Genomic DNA, 21,058 nt, shown 5'->3' with positions numbered 1-21,058 from the left:
TCTCTGAGCGTCAGCGTTCCCAGTTCAGACCACCAGGCGCTCTGCTCTGGCGGTTCTGGGGGTCTGTGTGTAGGGAGGGCTGGGCCTTTCAGACACCCACTGGACTTGCTGCTGGGGGACTGGGGACCTCTGCCTGCTGTCTGTCTTGCCCCAGGGTCCGGGGCTTGGCATCTGGGGTCCTCTGCGGCACCCCAAGGGCGTGTGTAGGTTTCATGCCTGTAGATGCGCTGGAGACCCCAGCTCAGCAGCAGCCGTCTGCCGGCCCCAGGGGCCGAGGGCTCTCCTGGTCTGTGAGCCGCCGTCTCTGGCGCCTTCTCCCTGCTCGGTGGGCAGGGGAGGAGGGGCGCAAGGACCAAACCTGAAATTGATGGGCAGGTTGGACACAGCCCCGGGGGGGAAGACCCGCCTCCTCCCCCACACCTCTTTTCTGCTTTGCTGCCGGTTTCCACCCGCCGAGGTTGCTCTGTCCACCCAGGCTGACCTTGCGCGTCTCACACTCCCGGGCCGCGTCTGAGCCAGCTGCTACAGGGGCACCGCTGCTCTGGGCCAGGCATGCCAGGCGGCCGAGGGGCAGGCGCCCCGAGGAGGCCAGCCACTCCCTGTCCAGGCCCATCCAGACGCCCTGTTGGGGCGGGGGTCTCCTGAGGCGACGAGCCCCCCGGGGCTGGCACAGCTTTCAGACGTGAGTGTCAGCACGTGGGAGGGTGCTGGCTCTGTCTGGCCTGAGTCACCCTGAGTGTGGCGGCTTCCTCCTGCAGCTGTGTCCCCTCCTGGGCCTCTGAGCCCCAGTCCTGGGTGACACCCCCATCTGCAGCAGACATGGCAACGTTTCCCTCCCCGCTGAGGAAGGCGGTGGGCGGAGGGAGAGCGGGCCGCAGCCGAGGGTGAGCCCCGGGGGTGCCGGGGTGTTCTGTGTGACCCGCGACCGCGTGGCGCCGGGTCTGGGAGCCGGGCCACCCTGTGGGCTTCAGTTTGGACGCAGGTGCTGCATGCGAGTGTCCCCGGCTCCCCCTGGTCATCTCAGTGGCCCCGGCCTCGCCGTCACCCATAGATTGGCCCCTTGTGCGGCTGGGGACGCCCAGGAGCAGAGCCGTCGAGCGGTAGGTCCCAGGTCACACAGCTGGAGACCGCCCCTGGGGACCTCGGCAGCCGGGGAGGCCCCGCCCCTCACACCCACCCACCCAGGAGCCTGTGCCGCTCGCTGGTTCTGCCTCGGCCGCCCCTGTGTCCAGAGCAGCCCACGGGCCTCCGTGGCCTGGCGGCAGGGTGGGGGGCTCGGCTTGTGGCTGACGGGGAGGCGCTAGTCACAGACCCTCAGGTGCCCCTTTGGAAAGGGGCCAGGCAGGGGCTCCTGTGAGGTCCGCGTATTCGGGCTGTGCCACCACCGAGTCCAGTGTCGTCGCCCCAGCCAAAAGCCTGTGCCCCTACCAGTCACGCCTGCCGCCCCCGGTGGCCCACGCACCTGTCGCTGGGGACGTGAGGGGCAGGCCCGCAGGGGCCGTCCTCCGTCACTGCCGTGCCCGCTGGGTGCCGGGCGGCGGGTGGGCTCCTGCCCCGCCAACCCGCCTGCGTCCGTCTTGCTGGAGGACTGAACGCCACAGCTCCGAGCCCGTGGCGCTGCCCCCACCCTGCTTTCTCTGTGGGGTGCCCCAGAACAGGGCGAGAGGACCCCCAGTCCCCTCGGAGGGGCTGGCATCTGGGGGTCAGGGTGACCCTAGGGGTCCCACCAGCCTGTGCAGGTTGGGGTGCAGAAGGGTGCCTTTGTCAGAGACCTCCTGGGCGCAACTTGCCCCCCACCCCCTGGCGTCGGCTGCTTGGATCATGCTCACTCCTGCCCTCGTGCTGCTGTCTCCCTCCACCAGCCCTGGTCGCATTTCGGGGTGCCGCTGAGAGGCCTAGGTCAGAGGATGCAATGGCGTGCCGCAGAATTCCCTCCCTCCCTGGGCGCAGTTTCTCGAGGCCCCCAGGCCTGTTTGTCCCTGGCGGGTTTGGGGAGGTGGCAGGGGCGAGGCGGGTGGGCCTGGGCGGGCTGCTTTGCGCGGAGCCTTGTTCAGGGTGAGGATGACGCCTCAGCTCCTGGTTGAGTGATTCCAAGAACACTGGGGGGCACAGCGGCCTGTGGGGTGAGCGAGGTGGGCCTGCTCATCTCCCCCTGCCCCTCCTCCCCGCAGCTGGACTTGAGCCCTCACCAGCACCGGGAGACCCCGTCTGCCCAGAGCGGGAGCAAGGCCGCCTGTCTGCCCAGGCATCTTGGGGGCTGCGCGCGGAGAGCAGGGCAGTGGGGGGGCTCCTTGACCCCACAGCCATCCCTGGGTCACGGGCCAGCGGCGTTGGACCCGCGCTTGGGTGACACGAGCCTGGGTGCCTGGGAGTCTGTGTCCACCGAGGCTGCTCCTGGCGTCTGCCCGACGGCGTGGGGGTGTCCCGCCCCTGAGCCTGTCTTGGCTCCTTGGGACAAAGCGGGGCCTGGGAGGACCCTCGGGCCGCAGACCTGGGGTCTGACTGGAGTTGGCCTCAGGGTGCCCCGGGACCCTCCCTCCTCTGCATCCGGCGCCGGGCCCTGTCCTCCCTGGGCGGTGCCCGGCAGCTGCTGGCCCGGCCCGCCCTCCTGGAGGAGGCCCTACCCCCGCACAGGGCAGGTCTGGCAGCCCCAGTCCCGCCGTCCCTGAGCGTGACGAAGCCGAGGCTGCTGCCAGGCGGCGACTCCCACCAGCTGTGTGACAATCTGCTCGCTTCCTGCTGCAGCCGGCGCCGCCATGGAGCCCAGCGTGGGGCTGGCGTGTCCTCAGCCGTGGGGGAGGCGCCTGAGACTTGGGGGCCGGCGCCACCCCTCCCCCGGAAACGCGCCCCCGCTCGCCATCCCGTGTCCCCCTCGTGCCTCCTGCCGCATGCCCGGCCGCCGGCAGGCTGGGTCTCCGGGGGCCTCTCGGACTGGGGGCCCGCGCTGGAGGGGGTCGGCCGAAGCCACACCTGGTGTCAGCAGCGCAGCCCAGCCGCCCCGGCCTTACCTGGGCTGGACGGACGGGGCTGGCGGGGCGGCGGTGTCTGCTGCGCAGGCGGAGACCCCGGCACGGCCGCCCGCTGACTCGGCAGCCAGTCGGCGCCGGCCTTGTCCCGTCAGGGCCGGCGGCGGTTCTGTGACCGTGACCGTGGGGTGGGGCCCGTGGAGCTTGGGTCCTGCTGCTGTGGGGCCTCCCGCTGAGGCGGGAGACACCACCTGCCCGCCGCCGGCCTCCACAGGGCTGGGCTCTGGCGTCCTGCACCCCTGAAATCTGCCTTTTTCACAGAGTGGCCCAGCGCCGAGGGCAGGGGTCCTCCGGGCGTGTGTGTGCGTGTCAGTCGGGCGTCCCCAGGGCGCCTTCCTGCCCAGGGGTGAGCAGGCTGCGCTTCTCCAGCAGTAGCTGGGTTTGGGTGCAATAGGGGGAGAGGAGAGGGGGTTCTCAGTCTTCTCCCAGAAGCCCCCCAAAAGGTCCCCCTTTGGTGCCACTTAGTTCATGACCCCCCACCTCCCTCATTGTGCTGCTTCTCAGACTCGTGCACCCCAACCCTGCAGCCTTGCGCATCTGACACTGAAGCCCCTGTTGTGCTCCCAGAGACCCCCCACATACACCCGGACACGTTTCATGGTGCTACGCCTCCGACTGAGGGGCGAGGATGCGGGGCCTCCGCCATAGAGACTAGACTGGGGCGCAGGTGGGGAGGGCCAGGTCTTGGTCGGTGGCGGCCCCTGTGGCCCTTTGTTCAGTGGGGTTGCCCCAAAACTGCAGATTGTGGGAGCCATTAGCTTCAGCCCAAGGGTGGCCCTGTGTGCATCGGGCCGTCCCCTCGGGCGTGGCGGGATCCAGAGGGTCTCCCTGCGCCTCTGCTGGTCGTGGGGGCTTCACGCCCTGCTCGTCCTCGCGCCATTTCCACTCCGTCGGCTTTGGGACGAGGAGGCCATCCTGAGCCCGGGCCCTCTGGGTCCCGCAGCTGCGTTCCGGCTCCTGCCGGCGTCCCGTCACACGCGTCCGCGGCCTGGGCTCTCTGTCTGGGCTGGAGACTGAGGGCAAGGACAGGGCTGTGCGGGGAACCCAGACCCGGCAGGGGCGCGGGCACCGGGCCGGGCTCCTCGCTGCGGCTCGGCTGGTTGGTGTGGCGTGGCGAGCTGAAAGGCTGCTACACTTGGCAGTTTCACTTTGGGGGCCCTATTCCTGCTCCCCTCGCGGACTGGGGTCTCCACGCGCCGGCCCCTGGGGTGCTCTCTCAGGCTCAGCTGTCCGGTCCACATGTGGCTTCAGCGGGACGCGCCTCTCAGCCCTTGTGCGCGAGAACAGGTTGGCACCGCCTGTCGGGCTCGAGGGTGCTGTGCCAGCTGCGCCCCGGGGGCTGGACAGCAGGCGGGCGAGGTGCACCTGCGCACCCAGTTATCTACCCGCCCTCCTGCTCCTCACCCCTGCCCCCAACCCTGAGCCAAGACATGGGTGGATCTCAGAGCTGGCAGGTGGTCTGGGGGGGCGAGGGCATCGGGAGCTGGCTGGCGAGACCCCTGGCAGCAGATGGCACGACCTCCAGGGTCGCAAGCTCCCTGCTTGGACAGGGGGTGAGGCCCCGCCTTCCTGCTTCCTTGCTCCATCTGCCCACCCCTACCCAGCACCCACTTGACCTTTGGCCCCAGCGTTTCCTCCCGGCAGCTGGATACTGGTCACTCGGCCTTGGCCGTCGGCCCTGCCAGCGGGCTGGTGGGGCTTGGTGTTTGCTCGTCTCTGTCCCTTCTGTCTCCAGGCGGAACTGGCCCTTCCCGTGCACTGGGCACTGGAGTTAGATGGGCTGCCTGGAGGGGGGGTCAGCAGGGCACACAGTAGGTCCCCTGAGGCCCCAAGGCCAAGGTATATTTTAGAGCGCTAGATGCGGCAGAGCCCTCTGCGGGGCCAGGGTGGATGCCGACGGCTGCGCCCAGGGGACAGGCCGGTGGGGTCCCTCCACACTGGAGCATGGTTCGGCCGTGGGATGGCGGCGGAGCAGACGCGCCCTCCCCGCGAGGCCGGTGCCCTGTGAGTGCAGCCGCGGAGTGTCGGGAACAGGCCTGTCGTGGAGATGCCGGGGGGCAGGGGTTGGGGGTCACCTGTGTTTGGGGTGAGGGAATTGTTCCGAAGCTGCTGGCGGGTGGCGCGGCATGGGGGGGCGCTCGCGCTGTCCAAACCCTCGGGAGCTGTGCGGCGTCCATGGAAGTGGCCTTTTTAATGAGAAAGGGCCGAGGCCTGGTGTTTCTTTCGAGCATTTCAAGGGAACGGCGAATCCAGATCTAAGTAGCTGCAGGAGCACCCCCGGCCACGTGTGCCCGGGGGACAAGCGCCGAGGAAGCCCCCACCCAGGTCAGGCGCCAGGCCGAGGCTGGCCCCCAGGCGGCCCTGCCATTGCAGTCCCCAGAGGGCAGAACCTTCTGGGTTCACATGGCGTCTGTTTTGTGCCTCCCCGGTGTTCTCTCGCTGGGCAGCCGAGGGCCGCTGTGCCCGCCCCACCAGGCCCTCTGGGCCATGCCTGGGCCTGGGGGTAGTTTGCCTTTGGGGCTGGCATTGGCCTGGAGTGGGGCTGTGGGCCAGGCGTGGGCGCTGGCTGCCTGAAGCTGCATGGCCCCGGGAGGGGTTCAGGGTGCCCGCCCACCCTGCCGCCTGCCTGGATGTTCCTTCATTGACTTGTCAGGGTGGGCGCTGCCCAGCCGTCCCCGGGGCCATCCCCACCACTGGATCTGCACAAGACCCCGCCCCGAGCGCCTGAAACGGGCTTTTCCCGCGGCACAGCCTCGGGTGTAGACCCAGTGCGTCTCTGGTTGCTGGCCTGTCTGGAGAGTCGGGGGCCACCCCTTTGGGCAGTGTGCATCAGGCAACAGCTCACTGCCCACCTAGCCTGGACACTGGCCAGGAGGGGCAGCCTCGGCCTCTTTCTGGGGGTCAGTGGGCACAGCTGACCAGACTCAGGCCTGCCCTGGACAGTCTGCAAGTTGACCACAAGTCTAGGGGTTCGGATGGAAAGGGCCTTGCTTGGAGCACAGCTCTGTCCCAGCCTTGGGGTGCCCCCTCACACAGTGACACCACTGGGTCAGGACCTCCACCTCCGCACCCGAGTGTAAGCCCCCCTGCAAGCAGGTATTTTTGTTAGTCGCTTGAGTGTGGCCACTTGCGCTGGCCTGGGGGCGAGGGCAGGGTCTCAGTGAAGCCGGGGCGCAGGCATGGAAGTCGACAGGACTCCTTCCCGAGGGGGGCTGTGCTGGCTCCTGCTCTTCCCCCAGGCCTCCTTGGGCAACAGGTGCCCCCAGGTGGGGCTTTTGCAGACACCTGCCCGGGTGTACCTCCTCAAAGGGGCCCCATTTGCCCTTGGCGTCCTGGAGTCGGGTGGGGTGGGTGCCCCGGGCCCGCAGAGCCGCTGGTAGGGTGTGGAGGTGCCCTTCCTTGGCTGTGCTAGTCGGCGTCGCTACAGTGTCCTGCATCCAGGGGTCACCTGCCAGCCCGTGCTGCCCCGACGGTCAGCTGACGTGGGGTCTGCGACGGCCTCTGTGAATCCAGGTCCCGACCCCTGACTGCAGATCAGACCTCGCTGGGCCTGGACAGGCACTTGGGTCACCCCGAGAGACTGGGGGCTGCAGGGAAGGTGTGGGGCGCTGGGGCACAGTTGCCTTCACCCCCAGGCCCTGCCCTCCACCCCACCTCCCTCGGCAGGCAGGGCGCAGCCCCCGACGTCCTGGAAGCACGCGTCTGTCCTTTGGGGAACTCTCTCTGCTTGGAATTCTTGCAAATAAGTGTTTGATACGTTTAAAAAGAAACAAAAGCCCCCCTTGGCCACCCCGCACCCCGGCCAGTGGCTCTCCTACCCCCATGGCGTCCTGTGACCCTCACCCAGGGGCTTTGGGTGAAACTTGAGGGTTTCGCAGCCTCCAGCGCACACAGCCCTTGCCCCTCGTGGTGGCGGCTCCCCCAGCCGCGTGTGGGGACCCTGCTGGGCGGGTGGGACGGCCAGGCAGGCGCCTGTGCCCGCGCCGGGGCTGGGTCTCGGCCTCTCAGGCCCACTCACCCCGTGTCCTTCTCCTGCAGGGTCTTCACTGAGCAGCGAGTCGTCCCCTGTGTCCTCTCCGGCCACCAACCACAGCTCCCCCGCCAGCACGCCCAAGCGCGTGCCCATGGGCCCCATCATCGTGCCCCCTGGGGGCCACAGTGTCCCCAGCACGCCGCCCGTGGTCACCATCGCCCCGACCAAGACTGTCAACGGCGTCTGGAGGAGCGAGAGTCGTCAGGTGAGTCCCGGGCGCGGGGACAGAGGTGGAGCCAGGGGTGGCCTCTGTAAGGAAGGACTGGATTTCAGGGTTCAGATCGCACCGTCCCCTGCCCCAGTGAGTTCTCGCCTGAGCCCCTGTCTCTGCTGCAGAGTAGGGGTGAGGCCTGCAGATGAGGAGAGTCTGCGGCTCCGGCGGTGGCAGCGCCGGGCCCCCGAGGCCTCAGCCCTCTGTGTCGGGTCCGCATCCCTTACAAGGGCCCCGAGGGGTGGAGCAGGCCTGGTGGCCCGGGTCACGTCCCCTGTGTAGGGGTCCGGCTGCGGCTCCGAGCACGTTCTGAGGTCTTGGGGGTCAGGGCTTCAGCACAGGAGTTGGGGGGGCAGGTCGCCTGCATCCCCTGTGAGTGCGTGGAGGGTGTTTGCTGCGCGCGTGACCAGGCGCACGTTCCACCCGGTGCCCAAGCGAAGACACGGCGCGCAGGGCCGGGAAGCCTGGGTGCTGCCCTGGGTCTGCCTGGCCCCCACCCCTGCCCAGAGGGCGCCCCGGTGGTGGCAGGTCCCCAGAGATGGCAGAGCTGGGCAATGCTGATTACATTGCTGAGAGAGCTGAGAGGGGAGGCTGGGCCCCCCAGCTCTGTGTCCGACTGGGGGCGGGGATGAGTCCAGGACCCCCCGCTCTGCGCTCTGGGTCTCTTCACTGCCCCTGAGGGGCAGCCGGCCTCTGGCGGGTTTCCCTGGGGCAGCTCCTGACCCAGGGTGAGGGGTCGAGGAACCCCAGGGGGACCCTGACACCCTGGAGCAGCCAGCAGCCTGGTGCCCTTCGCTCTGGAGACAGGACGGGGGTTTGCAGCGGCTGAGCCACTCCTGTCCTGGTTTGGGGGAGCGTGGGGGGTCTTCGCTGAGGTAATCTCCAGAGGCCCTCAGCTCCCCGTTGGCCTTTGTTCTGGCCACCTGGCTGCAAAGGCCCGTCCTCTCCCCTGAGGTGAGCCCAGCCGGGCACCTGGCACATCCAGGCTCGAGCCTGGTGCCGGCCACCCTCAGCCAGTCAGCCCCACCCGGGGGAGTGGTGGTTCCGGAGGGAGGGTCCCCAGCCCCTTGTCTGCGGCCTCCTCCTCTCAGAGGCCTCGCTGGAGAGTCCTTGGCGCCTCAAAACACGTAGTGACCCCAGAGAGGGCCGGGGCGGAGCGCAGCAGCTTTGCCACCGGCTGACGGGGGAGGGGTGGAGCGTGTAATCGTGGGGGGACACCCAGCGAGACGTGAAGGCGGGTGGGGGCTTGCCTCCTGCCCACGGTAGACTGGGGAGGCAAGCGGGGCGCCCCGGCGGTCCCCAGGTGCCGGAGCCTCAAAGGGCCGATGAAATGGAAATGCATCTCAAGTGGGGGGGGGCAGGCAGGGGGGCTGCCTGCCGCAGGCCCCTCCCCGCCATCGCCCGAGAAAGGCGCCTCCCTCCCCCGCCCCTCCCCTCTCTCGCCTCCAGCTGCGCTCTGGCAGCCGCCCGGAAAGCAAAAGCTGCCCCACAATTGCGTGTGTGCGCGTGTGTGTGGTGTGTGCGCACGCGCACCAGGGGTGGCGGAGCTGTCTGGGTGCCAGCTGGGCCACGGGCCGGCCCGGGCGAGGGCTGCTGCTCGCCCCCCACCCCCACCCCCGCCCCCACACACACTACGCAGGGCGGCCCCGCGAGCCCCGGGGCGAGCTGGCCCGGGCTTGGCGGCTGCAGCCAGACGGAAGGCGCGTGGGTCTGGTGCTGACCCCTCCTGCCGCCGCGCCCCCCCAGCTGCGGGCCCCGTCTGTCCTCGGCCTGGCCGGAAGGTGCCATCTGGCCCAGCGTCTTCAGGCTGGCCTTTGTTCCCTCCGAGTGAGGGGCTCCAGGGACGTCCCTGGGCCAGAGACTGCGAGCTCAGGGGCCTGCCCCTGCCATCGGGCAGCAGGTGACCGCCTGGTTTGCTGCACCGCCCGTCAAGGACTGTGCTGTCCTGGGGTCACAGTTGACCCCCGGCTGCCCTGGCCTCAGGCAGGGGGCCCAGAGCTCAGTGCCTAGCCCGCTCCTTGGGCAGACAGCTTGGGAAGGGCCCCTTGGATGGCAGTGCAGTGGGCAGGTGTCGTGATGGCGTCCCCTGTGATAGGGGCGTCACGTGGCAGCTGCACCCCCACCTCCCGTTGACGTCTGCAGCTGATAGCCCCCCGCGACACTGAGTAGCTGCCCTGATTGGTACACTTGACAGATAGGGAAACTGAGGCACAGCGTGGCGAGGGCACAGATCGAGGCCTTCCCGCTAGACAGGCACCGTCTCCTGAGGCGGGGGAGCCAGCCCTGCTGTTTGCTTGGGCTGGGGAGCCCCAGGACACCCCCCCCCACCAGCCCTCAGTGTGCGTGTCTGTCCCGCCCTTGACCCCTGCCATGAACGCCCCTTCTGGGAAGGGCCAGTCGAGTTCGTGAACCCGCGAGGACCCCGCCGGGAGCGGAGGGCCCCGCCGAGCGCCAGGGAGGGAACAGATGTTGCTGCTCATTAAAAATTCCAATCAGCGGCCCGTCTCCTTCAATTAATTATCGCTGATGTGTCTTCTGGAGGGCCGAGCCGGGCGGGCGCCTGGCACGCGCGGGCGGTAAATACGCCTGACGGATGGGCCTCGCCGCGGCCTGCCCCCGTCAGCGTCTGCTGGGATGAAGACGGATGGCCCTCTGCCCCCGCCGCCCACACAGGGAGTTGGGGGGCTCTGCACCCCACCCCCTGACTGACAGGAACAGACACAGGGTCGGGAGAGGCACCGGCGGGGTGGGTGACTCGACACCCTCCTCTCGGCCTGCTTAGCGGTCGGGCTGCTTACCCCTCGCTTCGGGGGTGTTTGTGGCGCAGAGGACACGACATGGATTTGGGACGGACAGACCTACGTTTGTGCCCTGGGGTGCCCCGGCGGTGACAGCACAGGCTCCGCAGGATGCTCTGAAACTTGGGGAGTATGTGACCCTGATCTCGGAGCACCCTGTGGCTCAGGGTAGGCCTGGGCCCGTGTGGCCCTCAGCTGGGCTGAGTCGGGCTGTCATGATGCTGGAGCCCCCAGCTGGTGGCGACCCCAGAATCCAGACCAGGAGCTGCCACTGTGGACGCCCTGAGCCTGGTGGTGTCCAGCGTGGGGCCCATCCCTGACCTACCCTGGACAACCCCAGCCCCCCACACAGGTGTGAGGGTCCCTAGCCAGTTGAAGGCCCGCCGGTGCCCGCTCCGGCAGGTGCCAGGGCCACCTGGGGTTGGCGGGAGGCAGGCTGGCACACTCCGCCCTGGGCCGGCACTGGTTTCTGGGGTGCCTGGCCCTGTCCCCCTCCCCGCCGTGGGCCGGGGAGCCCAGGTATCAGCGATCAGCCGGCAAGCTGCCGACACAGCTGCCACTCCCCCGGTGCCGGTGCCTGCCCAGCTGGCGGCAGGGTGTGGGGGCCGGGATGCTTCCGTTCCACCTGCTGCCCTGCAGAGCTCGCTTCCTGGGGTGCCAGAACCAGGTTCCTGGGCCCCCGTATTCGCAGCCGTGTGACCTGAGAGGGGCCCTGCCCTGGGCCTCGTCCCTCGTGGACCGTGGCAAGGGGCCCCGGTCGTCCTCGCCCTCTGCCCCCCGCACCACGTGGGCCACGCTGGGGAGGAAAACTTGGGGAAGGGGAGATTCTCGCACACGTGCTCGACCTCGAGCTCTTGCGGGAGTCGGGGAGACCTGGCCCTGTCCTGGCTCGGCTCCCCCAGCCCGTCCTCGTCCCCCAGCAGGATGCCAGCTCTCGGGGCAGCAGCGGTGGGCGGGAGCGTCTCATCGTGGAGCCCCCGCTGCCCCAGGAGAAGGGGGGCCCTGCCATCGCCTCCCACCTGCTCAGCACCCCCTACCCCTTCGGCATCTCGCCCAGCTCGGTCGTGCAGGACTCTCGCTTCCCGCCGCTCAAGTAAGTGTGAGGACGGGGCTGGGGGCACGGGGGGCTCCCCCGGCCAGGCTGAACCTCCGCCTGCGCCTACACCGGCTGAGAGCAGGAGCCCGGGACGCAGCGCCCCATCTGCCCCGCTCTCCACCCCCGCTTGGGGTGGGAAGTCCCCCGGGCTTGGGTGGCAGCCCTTGACTTGGGGCGGGGGGACGCCGATGGGCCAGGCGCACCCGAGGAACAGCAGCAGCCCCCACCTTTGCGTCCTGGGCCCCAGCGAGGAGCTGTCCCTCGAGACGGCCTCCCGCTCACCCCCCCCCCCCCCCGCAGCCTCCAGCGCCCCGTGCACCACGTGGTCACCCCCAGCGCGGTGACTGAGGACTACCTGCGGAGCTTCCGGCCCTACCACACCACGGAGGACCTCCGCATGTCCTCCCTGCCGCCCCTGGGCCTGGACCCGGCCGCCGCCGCCTACTACCACCCCAGCTACCTGGCCCCGCACCCCTTCCCCCATCCCGCCTTCAGGTGAGGCCGCCCCCTACGCCGGCACCCTGAGCCCGGCCGGCCCCCGTGTGTGCTGGGGGCCGGGCTGCGGCCGTCCCCGCCCTCCGGGTCACCCCAGGAGTCGGCCCCAGCATCCGTCCCCTGAGCTGTCGCCTCCCCGGTTCCCGCCTTTCTCGAAGCCGCGGCCGCTCGTGGGCGGGGCGGGCCGGGGCGCGTGCGGAGCGGGGCGCTGCCCTCGGGCTCCTGCTCACCGGGCCCTGTCCGCTCCGCACAGGATGGACGACTCCTACTGCCTGTCGGCCCTGCGCTCCCCCTTCTACCCCATCCCCACCCCGGGGTCCCTGCCCCCGCTGCACCCGTCGGCCATGCACCTGCACCTCTCCGGGGTGCGCTACCCGCCCGAGCTGTCGCACTCCTCGCTGGCGGCGCTGCACTCCGAGCGGATGTCCAGCCTGAGCGCCGAGAGGTGAGCCCCGGGCCGCGGGCGGTCGGCGGGGTCGCCCGGCGCTGCTTTGCCGGCCTGAGTGCTGAGCAAGGCCGTGCTCGTCCCGGGAGGGGCTCCCCCGACCCGGGCTCCGCGGCGCCTCCCTCGGCTCCCGGCCTCTCTGCAGCCCCAACCCTCCGCCCGCCCCGCAGGCTGCAGATGGACGAGGAGCTGCGGCGCGAGCGGGAGCGCGAGCGGGAGGCCGACCGCGAGCGGGAGAAGGAGCGCGAGCAGCGCGAGAAGGAGCGCGAGCGCGAGCGGGAGAAGGAGCTGGAGCGCGAGCGGGAGCGCGAGCGGGAGCGGGAGCTGGAGCGCCAGCGGGAGCAGCGGGCCCGGGAGAAGGAGCTGCTGGCCGCCAAGGCCCTGGAGCCGGCCTTCCTGCCCGTGGCCGAGCTGCACGGGCTGCGCAGCCACGCCGAGGACCGGGCCAAGCCCGCGGAGCAGCTGACCCCCACGCGAGCAGGTAGCCGCTGCGGCCGCGGGGCGGCTGCTCTCCTGGGGACCGGGCCCGGCACGCCCCCCGCCCTCCTCTGCCCCGGGAGCTCTCCCCCAGGCCTGCTGCACGGCCGGCGGCCTCGGCGAGCCGGGTGCGGGGAAGAGGGGGTGCTGGCAGCCCTCAAGTGCAGCGGGGCTACGCGCTGCTCTTGGTTGGTGCCCTTGTTGCCCCGTGAGCGCGGGCCCGACTTCAGGCTCCCGCTGGCAGCGTGGGGGCCGGCTCTGGCCCCCTGTCCCGCGAGCCACGCCGGGGCGGGGCGCAGGGCGCGGTGCCGGGCGGAGAGCGGCCGGGCGCTCAGTCCCGCGTGGCGGCCTTTCCCCACAGAGAAGCTGAAGGACGCCAGCCTGCCGGCGCCCAAGCCCGTGCAGCACCCCCTGCACCCGGCACCCGCCGCCCACCACTCCGTGCCCAGCCTGCTCTCCAACCACGGCCTCTTCTCGCTGCCGGGCAGCAGCGCCGCCGCGGCCCTGCTGATCCAGCGCACCAACGAGGAGGAGAAGTGGCTGGCGCGGCAGCGGCGGCTGCGGCAGGAGAAGGAAGACCGGCAGTCGCAGGTGTCGGAGTTCCGGCAGCAGGTCCTGGAGCAGCACCTGGACATGGGCCGGCCCCCCGCGCCCCCGAGGCGGAGCACAGGCCCGACAGCGCCAGGTAGGCCGGGGACGGCGGTCAGAGGCACCGGCCCAGAGATGCTGTACTTGCGAGCTTGGCTTTCCCTTCTGCCCTGCTTGGCGCGTGTGCGTGTGTGCTTCGTGGCCTTCGGTTTTTTTGGTTTTTTTTTTTTTAAGATTTATTGATTCATACAAGAGCTGGGGTGCAGGCCAGAGGTGTGGGGGAGTGAGAGGATTCACCAGAGACAGAGTGGGGAGCAGAACAGGCAGACTGACTGAAATCCACTGCTGAGGGGAGCAGCGGGGAGACAGGAGAGGTCTGCCGCGCCATGCGGGTAGCTCCCTGGCTGGGGATCGAACTGGTGCTGAGAGGCTGCGGACAGCTTCACAGTGCGGTGCTCAACCCCTTGCGCCAGCAGGGCGGCCCGGCCTTCGGTTTTAAATTTAGAAATCTCTGTGGCTTTTGCAGTTACAAAACGCACAACAAAAAGCCATTTCTCAACCCTATTGTTTCTCCCAAGGAAAAACTTTGTGCCTATTTCTGGGGTGCCAGTCTCTGGTTCGCAGCACCCCCTTCTCCCACCTCGCCACACCCAAAGGGCCAGGCCCCAGGGACACCGGGTGCTGCTCCCCTTCCCCGGGCATATGCCCTTCGCTCTGGCGGATCCGGGAGCGCCTGTCGCCTGCAGCCCCCCGCGCTGTCCAGGGACGGCCCCGCCCCTCCCTCCCTCCTCCGGCTGGGCTGGCTGCCGGGTGTCATGCGGGCCCCGGGCTGGGATGGCCTCCCCAGCAGCCCCGCCGAGGGGACTGTGGGCTGCTCAGTTGTGACTGGGGGAGACCTGCAGCCCGCTCTCCTCCAGACAGCAGTGTCCGCTGCGCCCCGGCCGGCCTGGCGCCGAGGGCATCCTGCCGAGGCCACACGAAGCCTCCGCCCCGGCTGCCTGGGGCTGCGCTCTGCTCCTCTCACTGGCCTTGTGCCCAGGGGACTGACTGGGGAGCTGTCCTCACATCAAAATCTGGGTGCTCTGCGGGGGGTAGACCCCTGGTGTGGGTTGGAGGCGGGTCTGCAGTGGCTGGCGGCTGTCTTGGCCGCAGGGCAGGGAGAGCCTGGTGTTTTGGGGGGCCCTTTGGGCTCCGAGATAGGGTACCATTCCGTGCTCGGTGCTGGTACATGAGACTGATTAGCAGGGTTGACGCTTTGCTGTTTGAGGACCCCTCATGTTGCCATGGGTGCCTTTTGCCTCCCCCCAAGTGGAGGAGGAGCTGGGGGCACCCTTGGTAGCTCCTTGCCCTCGGGGCCTGCTTGCGTGCGGCTTCCCCTGCAGAGTAGGTCAGCAGGGCCCAGGTGGCACATCCTGCCCGTCCTCCCACTGCCTGCACTCGAGGTGCAGGTCATGCAGGCCTTTGGGGCCACGTGGGACCCTAGGGGGTCATGGGGATCAGCAGCTGGCCTGGACACACCGCAGGCGGGTCCCTCCCACTGCTGTCTGGAGGAGGAAAGCCGAGAGCCCATCTCAGGCCACCAGCCTGTCCTCGTGGGGCAGGGAGGGCCACGCCCTCGGCGCCTTGTTCTCCCCGCCACGGGTCTCCCTGTGGGAGAGACGAGGGTCTGTGCTGACAGCCAGAAGCGTCTGGGGAGCAGCGGGACGGAATGAGCTGCTCCGAGGCCGTGGGGGAGGTGGGGGGAGAGGTCTGCGTGGGCCTCCGCAGGCAGCACCCACCTCTGGGCCCGCGTGCCCTCTCGGGCAGGTTGGCAGAGGCGCCGCGCCCCTCCGGCCCGGCCGCGTGTGGGAGCCTTCACGCCCCCGGCTCTGACTTCTGAGGGGGGGCGAGCCGCCCGGGGTTGGCGTGTCCCGCTCTCACGACCGGCTGGTCTGCTCCCTCCCTAGGCCGGCGCCAAGCCGCCACGAGCCAGGCGGCCGAGACCCCCCGCAGCACTTCGGTGGGCCCCCGCCCCTCATCTCCCCCAAGCCCCAGCACCACTCCGTGCCCACGGCGCTCTGGAACCCGGTGTCCCTGATGGACAGCACGCTGGAGCCGCGGCGGGCCCCCGACAGCCACCCCCTGCACAGCCACCCGGCCCCCTTTGAGCCGAGCCGCCCGGCGGCGGTGCCCCTGGTGAAGGTGGAGCGGGTCTACTGCCCGGAGAAGCCAGACGAGGGCCCCCGGAAGCGGGAGGCCGCCCCCCTGGACAAGTACCAGCCGCCGCCCCGGGAGGCAGGGAGCCTGGAACACCAGGCCTTCCCTCATGGGCCGGGGCCCTTCCTGGCTGAGCTCGAGAAGTCCACCCAGACCCTCCTGGGCCAGCCGCGGGCCTCCCTCACGCAGCCGGCCCCCTTTGGGGAGCTCAGTGGGCCCCTGAAGCCAGGCTCGCCCTACCGGCCCACGGCGCCCCGGGGCCCGGACCCCGCCTACATCTTCGACGAGCTCCTGCAGCAGCGGCGGAGGCTGGTCAGCAAGCTGGACCTGGAGGAGCGCCGGCGGCGAGAGGCGCGGGAGAAAGGTGGGTCCCGCGGTGGCCCGGACGCGGCCTCTTCCTCCTCCTGCCCCGGCTTCCAGCTCCCGGGCCTTGGGGCCCCAGGGTTTACCGGCTTCTGTGCTGCGCGCACTGTCCCCAAAAAAACAAACCATGCAGGGTTTTAAGTGACAAATGGGCTAATTAGAGGGTTTTAAATACTCATCATGCAGCCGAACGGGAAGAGGCTGTCGAGAGCAGGCCTGGGCCCAGCGGGGGCTGCTCGTGCGGGCCTGCCATGGTGTCACTCCCAGCGGGGGACGAGGCGAGGGGTCTGGGCAGCGCTTCTGTGTGTGGGGAGGGGGCAGGCAGCTGTGCTGGGTCCCCAGAGAGCCCGGGAGAGCAGAACAGATGAGCAGGGTGAGGGCACTGTCCCCACCTGCGCCCCCATCTGGCCAGGAGGGAGCAGGGGCTCCAGTGTGTCCCGTGTGGCACTGCGCCGTACCTCCTCCCAGAAGCTGGGACCAGGCTCAGTGCCCTGGGGTACAGCTAGGCTAGCTTTAGGGCCCAGGGAGGGTCTCCCGACACCTTGTGCGAGGCGGGGCGCCCCGGTCTGGCCAAGCTCTGCCTGAGCGCCTGCCCCTCCCGGGGACGGGCCCAGATGGCCGCCACGGGGGAGCGGGTTGCACCGTCAGCCTGGGTTGCCGTGGACACCGCCCGGCCTGTGTGATGAGTGGCCCCTCGCAAGGGACGGCGTCAGCCAGCGATGTCCCTGCCTCAGGCCGCGGCAAGGGTGGGCGGGGTCGTGCGCCCCCACCTGGCCTGGCGGGAGGGGCGGAGGGTGGCGGCCTTTGCCCGGCCCACCATCCCGGTCACCCCCAGGGTACTACTACGACCTGGACGACTCCTACGACGAAAGCGACGAGGAGGAGGTCAGGGCCCACCTGCGCTGCGTGGCCGAGCAGCCGCCCCTCAAGCTGGACACGTCCTCTGAGGTATCTGGGGCTGTGGGTGACGCCGAGCGGCTGCCCTCCCCCCTCCCCGGGCGCGTCCCCCCCCCGGCCGGCCCCGCGCACAGGCCGAGGACCCCGGGGCCCTGGGGCCGTGGACGTGTGCCGCCGCTAGCAGTGTCAAACCATCTGTTTTCTTTCCCAATCTAGAAGCTAGAGTTTTTGCAACTTTTTGGCTTGACCACCCAACAGCAGAAGGAGGAACTGCTGACCCAGAAGCGGAGGAAGCGGCGGCGGATGCTCAGAGAGAGAAGCCCGTCGCCCCCCACGGTCCAGAGCAAGCGGCAGACCCCCTCGCCGAGACTGGCGCTGTCCACCCGCTACAGCCCCGACGAGATGAACAACAGCCCCAACTTTGAAGAGAAGAAGAAGTTCCTGACCATCTTCAACCTCACCCACATCAGCGCGGAGAAGAGGAGAGGTGAGGCCTGGCTGGGGCCCGGGCCTGGCGGGGGTGCTCAGGAGGGGCGCGGGACCAGCTCCAGCAGGCCTGGGAGGGCCTGGCCTCGGCTCCTCGGGACGCAGCCCCTGTGCTCTCAGGCCTCCCTCGCTTCTCGGCCCAGCACGATTCTCTTCTCCTGAGATCAGTCGCCCCTTTGGAGGCCTGTTGTCTTGAGTCCTGGGTGGAAGTCGGGGTGTGCCTCACTTCCTCAGATCCTGGAGCACCTCGTGTGCGATGCTGCTCTTGTCACTTGCCAGATGTCCCAGCGCCCAAGGCGGTGGTTTGGGGGCCCCACTGGGCTGCTCCTGTGACAGGTGGTCCAGGCTCCCTGGTGGGCAGGAAGTCCCTCTCTGTGGGCTGCTGCCAGGGCCCGCCCGCACGTTCTGAGGGCGAATGGCTTGGGGTGGTCTGTGACCGCCAGGCAAAGCCAACCCTCATTGCAAGATGCTTCTAGGTCAGTGTGGGGGCTATTCTCTTCCAGAACAGTTCTGGAAGGGTCCACTTCTTGGCCTGCCCCCCTAGGGCTTAGTGCCAGGATGTAGTTCAGATGAGAACTTGCCTCTGTGGGGTGCTCCTTTGCTCCAACCCCACCCCCAACTGACACCTGGCCTCTTTCTGGAAAGAAGTTGAAGGTAGGGAAAGTGCTTGGTCAGTTCAAAGCTTCCACTTGTGCAGGTCGGGGCGGCTCCCTCTTCGTCAGTAACCAGAGAGGCTGGGTCCATGCCCCCTTTCTGGGGCGGTGGTGTGCCGCCCGCCCGCCCGCATCCTTGGCGGCCCACAGCGTTCTGTCAGCAGCATCTTCTCCCTCACTTGTTCCCGCAGTTTCCATCCCAAGACGCGCCACTGCAACAGGAATTTGCGGCCTCAAGTGCCCCGGGTCTGTGTCCCCTGCCCATGAATGGCGGTCACGGGCAGAGCTGGCCCGGCAGCAGCAGTGTGGGGTCGGCAGTTCATGTCCCTGTTGGGCCTTTTTTTGGGGGAGCGGGAGGTCTTTTAAATAGAAATATATCCTCAGGAGCCACCGCAGCGGTGGCAGCCTGTACCCCCGTGGCTGCGCTGGCGATGCGGCACAGCAGCTCTTGGTGTGCATCTCAGACGTTAGGTAGCGGAGGCCTCGAGGAACCCGGGATCTGCCGTGACACCTGCTCCCTGGGGTGCCTGCCCGTGGCACTGTGTGCTCGGCGACCACCTCGCCCTTCGGGCCTGGGCTGGCGTCCTGGTCTCCTGCTCTGGGGAAGACGCGCCCATCGTGTTAACCTCAGGCTGCTTTCCCCATAGACAAGGAGAGGCTTGTTGAGATGCTGCATGCCATGAAGCAGAAGGCCCTGTCGGCAGCAGTGGCAGACTCACTCAGGACCTCTGCGAGGGACAGTCCTGCCGGCTCCCTGAGCGGTAAGGCCCAGTGGCCCCTCCGCAGCTGCTCGGGACGGTCCCAGGCTGCCCGGGGCCTCGTGACCATGCGGCGCCATCTTCATCCTCAGTCTCTCGAAAACAGCGCTTTTCTCTGCTTCTTGCCTCCAACCTCCTGCACAACAGTCAGGAGCATCTGCTCGGGACAGAGGAGCAGGAGCCTCAGCGGTCGGGGCTCAAGATGGGGGTGGGCCTTGCTTCCACAGAGTGGCCGGGATTGGGGTATCTGTCGGGCTGGGGGCTGGGGCCTGAGGCCTGACGTCAGGCCCCGCACCTGCTGCCCCATCTGCCCTGGCTGGCACTCGTCCCCACGTCTGTCTTGCTCCTTGTGCCTTCCTGGCCTCTTCACACCCACCTTCACATCTTTCTTCTCTCTTGCTGCTTTGGCTACGCTGCGGAGTGGAGCAGGAGATCTGTGTTCTCAACTCCTAACAGGGCTTTCTTGGCGGGCAGGGCTTCTTGGCTTCCTATCTTTTTGGATGACCTGAAACGACTTGCTTCTTTCTTCAGATTCTTCTTCCCAGAGGGCTTCTTGGGGCCTTCAAAGGATGGACTGGCTGCCTAACATCCTGTACTTAGAGCTCGCAGTGCACACTGCCTCCTAGGACGCGTCCTGGGCCTGGTCCTCTGTGCCGGGTCTGTTAGGTATAGGGTCCCGAGGTCAGGGCCTGCCTGTTCACTGGGAGCTCGTAATGTTTTCTTCACTTTCTTTCTCTAATAAAAGAGTCAGCCACGCAGCAAGCCTCTCTGGATACCGAGAAGCCTGTGGGTATCGCCGCCTCCCTGTCTGACGTCCCAAAGGCCATGGAGCCGGGGAGACTGGAGCACCTCCGGGCGCAGGAGTTAGCCCGTGTCCAGGAGCCAGTGCCGGCCAGCGGCGAAAAGCCCCGACTCAGCGAGGCCCCGGGGCCCAAGAAGAGCCTGAGCATGCTCCACTACATCCAGGGCCCAGCGCCCAAGGACGTGGCTGCGCCGCTGTCCCACAGCGTCAACGGGAAGAGCAAGGCATGGGAGCCCTTCGTGGCAGAAGAGTTTGCGCACCAGTTCCACGAGTCTGTGCTGCAGTCCACCCAGAAGGCCCTGCAGAAGCACAAAGGTAAGGGGGCCGCAGTGTTTCCGGGGCGCTGCCAGTCTCCCGGGCAGCTGTTAAGAGCCAGCTTCCAGTGCGGGGAGGGGCTGTATTCCAGGGCACTGGGCGCTGCTCTTCTGTGAACCAGGCTGTGAGAAAACAGCACGTGCTGCCGGCGTCATGCTGCAGCGAGGCCGGGCCCACACCCCGGCTCCACCTGAAGCCTCGCCATGTGTCAGTGAATGGACCCAGTAGCATGGGTCCTGTGCCCCCCAGATTCACTTCCCTGGACATTCTGCTGGGGGTCGCTAGAAGTTGGAGAAGGGAGTCCCTGCATTTACTCCCACTAAGCAGCGCAGTGGACCTGCGTTCTCAAAGCTCAGCAGGCAGTCGGCCCGCGTATTCGCAACAGCCACTTTCATCTCCGAGAACCGCTTTAAGCTGTCTGCTGCCAGCAGCCCCAAAAGCTGGCTACGCAGGGGGGGGCGGGAGTGTGCGCCCGACGTGGCCTCAGCTGTGTCTAAGCCGATGTGGGCAACGGAGGCAAAAGGAGAGCCAAGACGCCACAGGGTTGTGCAGTGATAGAGCCCCGATTCGGGCGGGGTGCTTTGTGGGTGTGTCAGGAACTGGAAAGGGTTACTTTCAAGAGAGACGCTGCGTGGCTATGTGAGTGAGCAGGTTACACGCGCCGCCCGGGGGCTTTTCTGGGGCCCTGGGACACATTCCTCCTGCTTTGTTTTATCTCAGCCCTTCACACTTGACGTCCCCCAGGAATCTTGACGTCCTCCTGCCCTTGCCAGGCTGGGGTGCAGAGCCCGTTGAGAGCAGGTCTCGGGACCAGCTCTGCAGAGCCCCCTGCCTGCCCCGGGTCCCTGGAGACAGAGCAGGCTCTACTTAAGCAGGACCCACCAGAACCAGCCCTGGGAGAGCCGACGAGGCCTGCCTCGCTTTCCTGTGGCGCATCTTTTCTCCCTGGGGGGGGGGCACAGGCTTGCCCAGAGCTGGGGCAGCTCACCTCCAGACTGCATCACACAGACCATCGCCACAGACAGGGTTGCCCAGCGGCCCCCAACAGCCTGCTTCCTCCCTGCAGGGAACATAGCTGTGCTGTCCGCGGAGCAGAACCACAAGGTGGACGCGTCTGTCCACTACAACATTCCCGAGCTGCAGTCCTCAAGCCGGCTGCCCCCGCCCCAGCACAACGGACAGCCGGAGCCCCCGGCGGCGAGGAAGGGCCCCCTCGCGCAGGAGGTGGACCAGGACTCGGACGACGACGACGACGGAGATGGAGAAGACGAGGAGGAGGAGCCCCCCCGGCGCAAGTGGCAAGGGATTGAGGCCATTTTTGAGGCTTACCAGGAACATATAGAAGGTACATAGGGCGGGAAGTGGGGAGCCCTTAACAAGTAGCCAGCCTGGAGTAGAGCCAGGACGCCCAGTGACTCT

The 21,058-nt window shown here is 68.3% G+C and overlaps 1 protein-coding gene across 1 annotated transcript in view; it reads left to right on the top strand.

Moving 5' to 3' along the window:
* The window catches only part of GSE1 (Gse1 coiled-coil protein), a 332,054-nt gene that overhangs the window by 305,334 nt on the left and 5,662 nt on the right, over positions 1 to 21,058 (top strand). The window contains 13 exon segments of the mRNA XM_037515766.2: positions 7,065 to 7,264; positions 10,992 to 11,161; positions 11,465 to 11,659; positions 11,913 to 12,104; positions 12,275 to 12,585; positions 12,943 to 13,233; positions 13,236 to 13,266; positions 15,116 to 15,729; positions 16,564 to 16,676; positions 16,842 to 17,112; positions 18,412 to 18,525; positions 19,268 to 19,639; positions 20,706 to 20,984. Coding sequence (XP_037371663.2) covers positions 7,065 to 7,264; positions 10,992 to 11,161; positions 11,465 to 11,659; positions 11,913 to 12,104; positions 12,275 to 12,585; positions 12,943 to 13,233; positions 13,236 to 13,266; positions 15,116 to 15,729; positions 16,564 to 16,676; positions 16,842 to 17,112; positions 18,412 to 18,525; positions 19,268 to 19,639; positions 20,706 to 20,984 — 3,153 coding nt within the window.

This window comes from Talpa occidentalis, unplaced genomic scaffold (assembly GCF_014898055.3).
Source record: "Talpa occidentalis isolate TD23 unplaced genomic scaffold, MPIMG_talOcc4v2.1 talOcc4.17, whole genome shotgun sequence".
Taxonomy (NCBI): Eukaryota; Metazoa; Chordata; class Mammalia; order Eulipotyphla; family Talpidae; genus Talpa; species Talpa occidentalis.
Note: the sequence above shows the minus strand (reverse complement) of the source record. Positions and strands in the feature narration are given on the sequence as shown.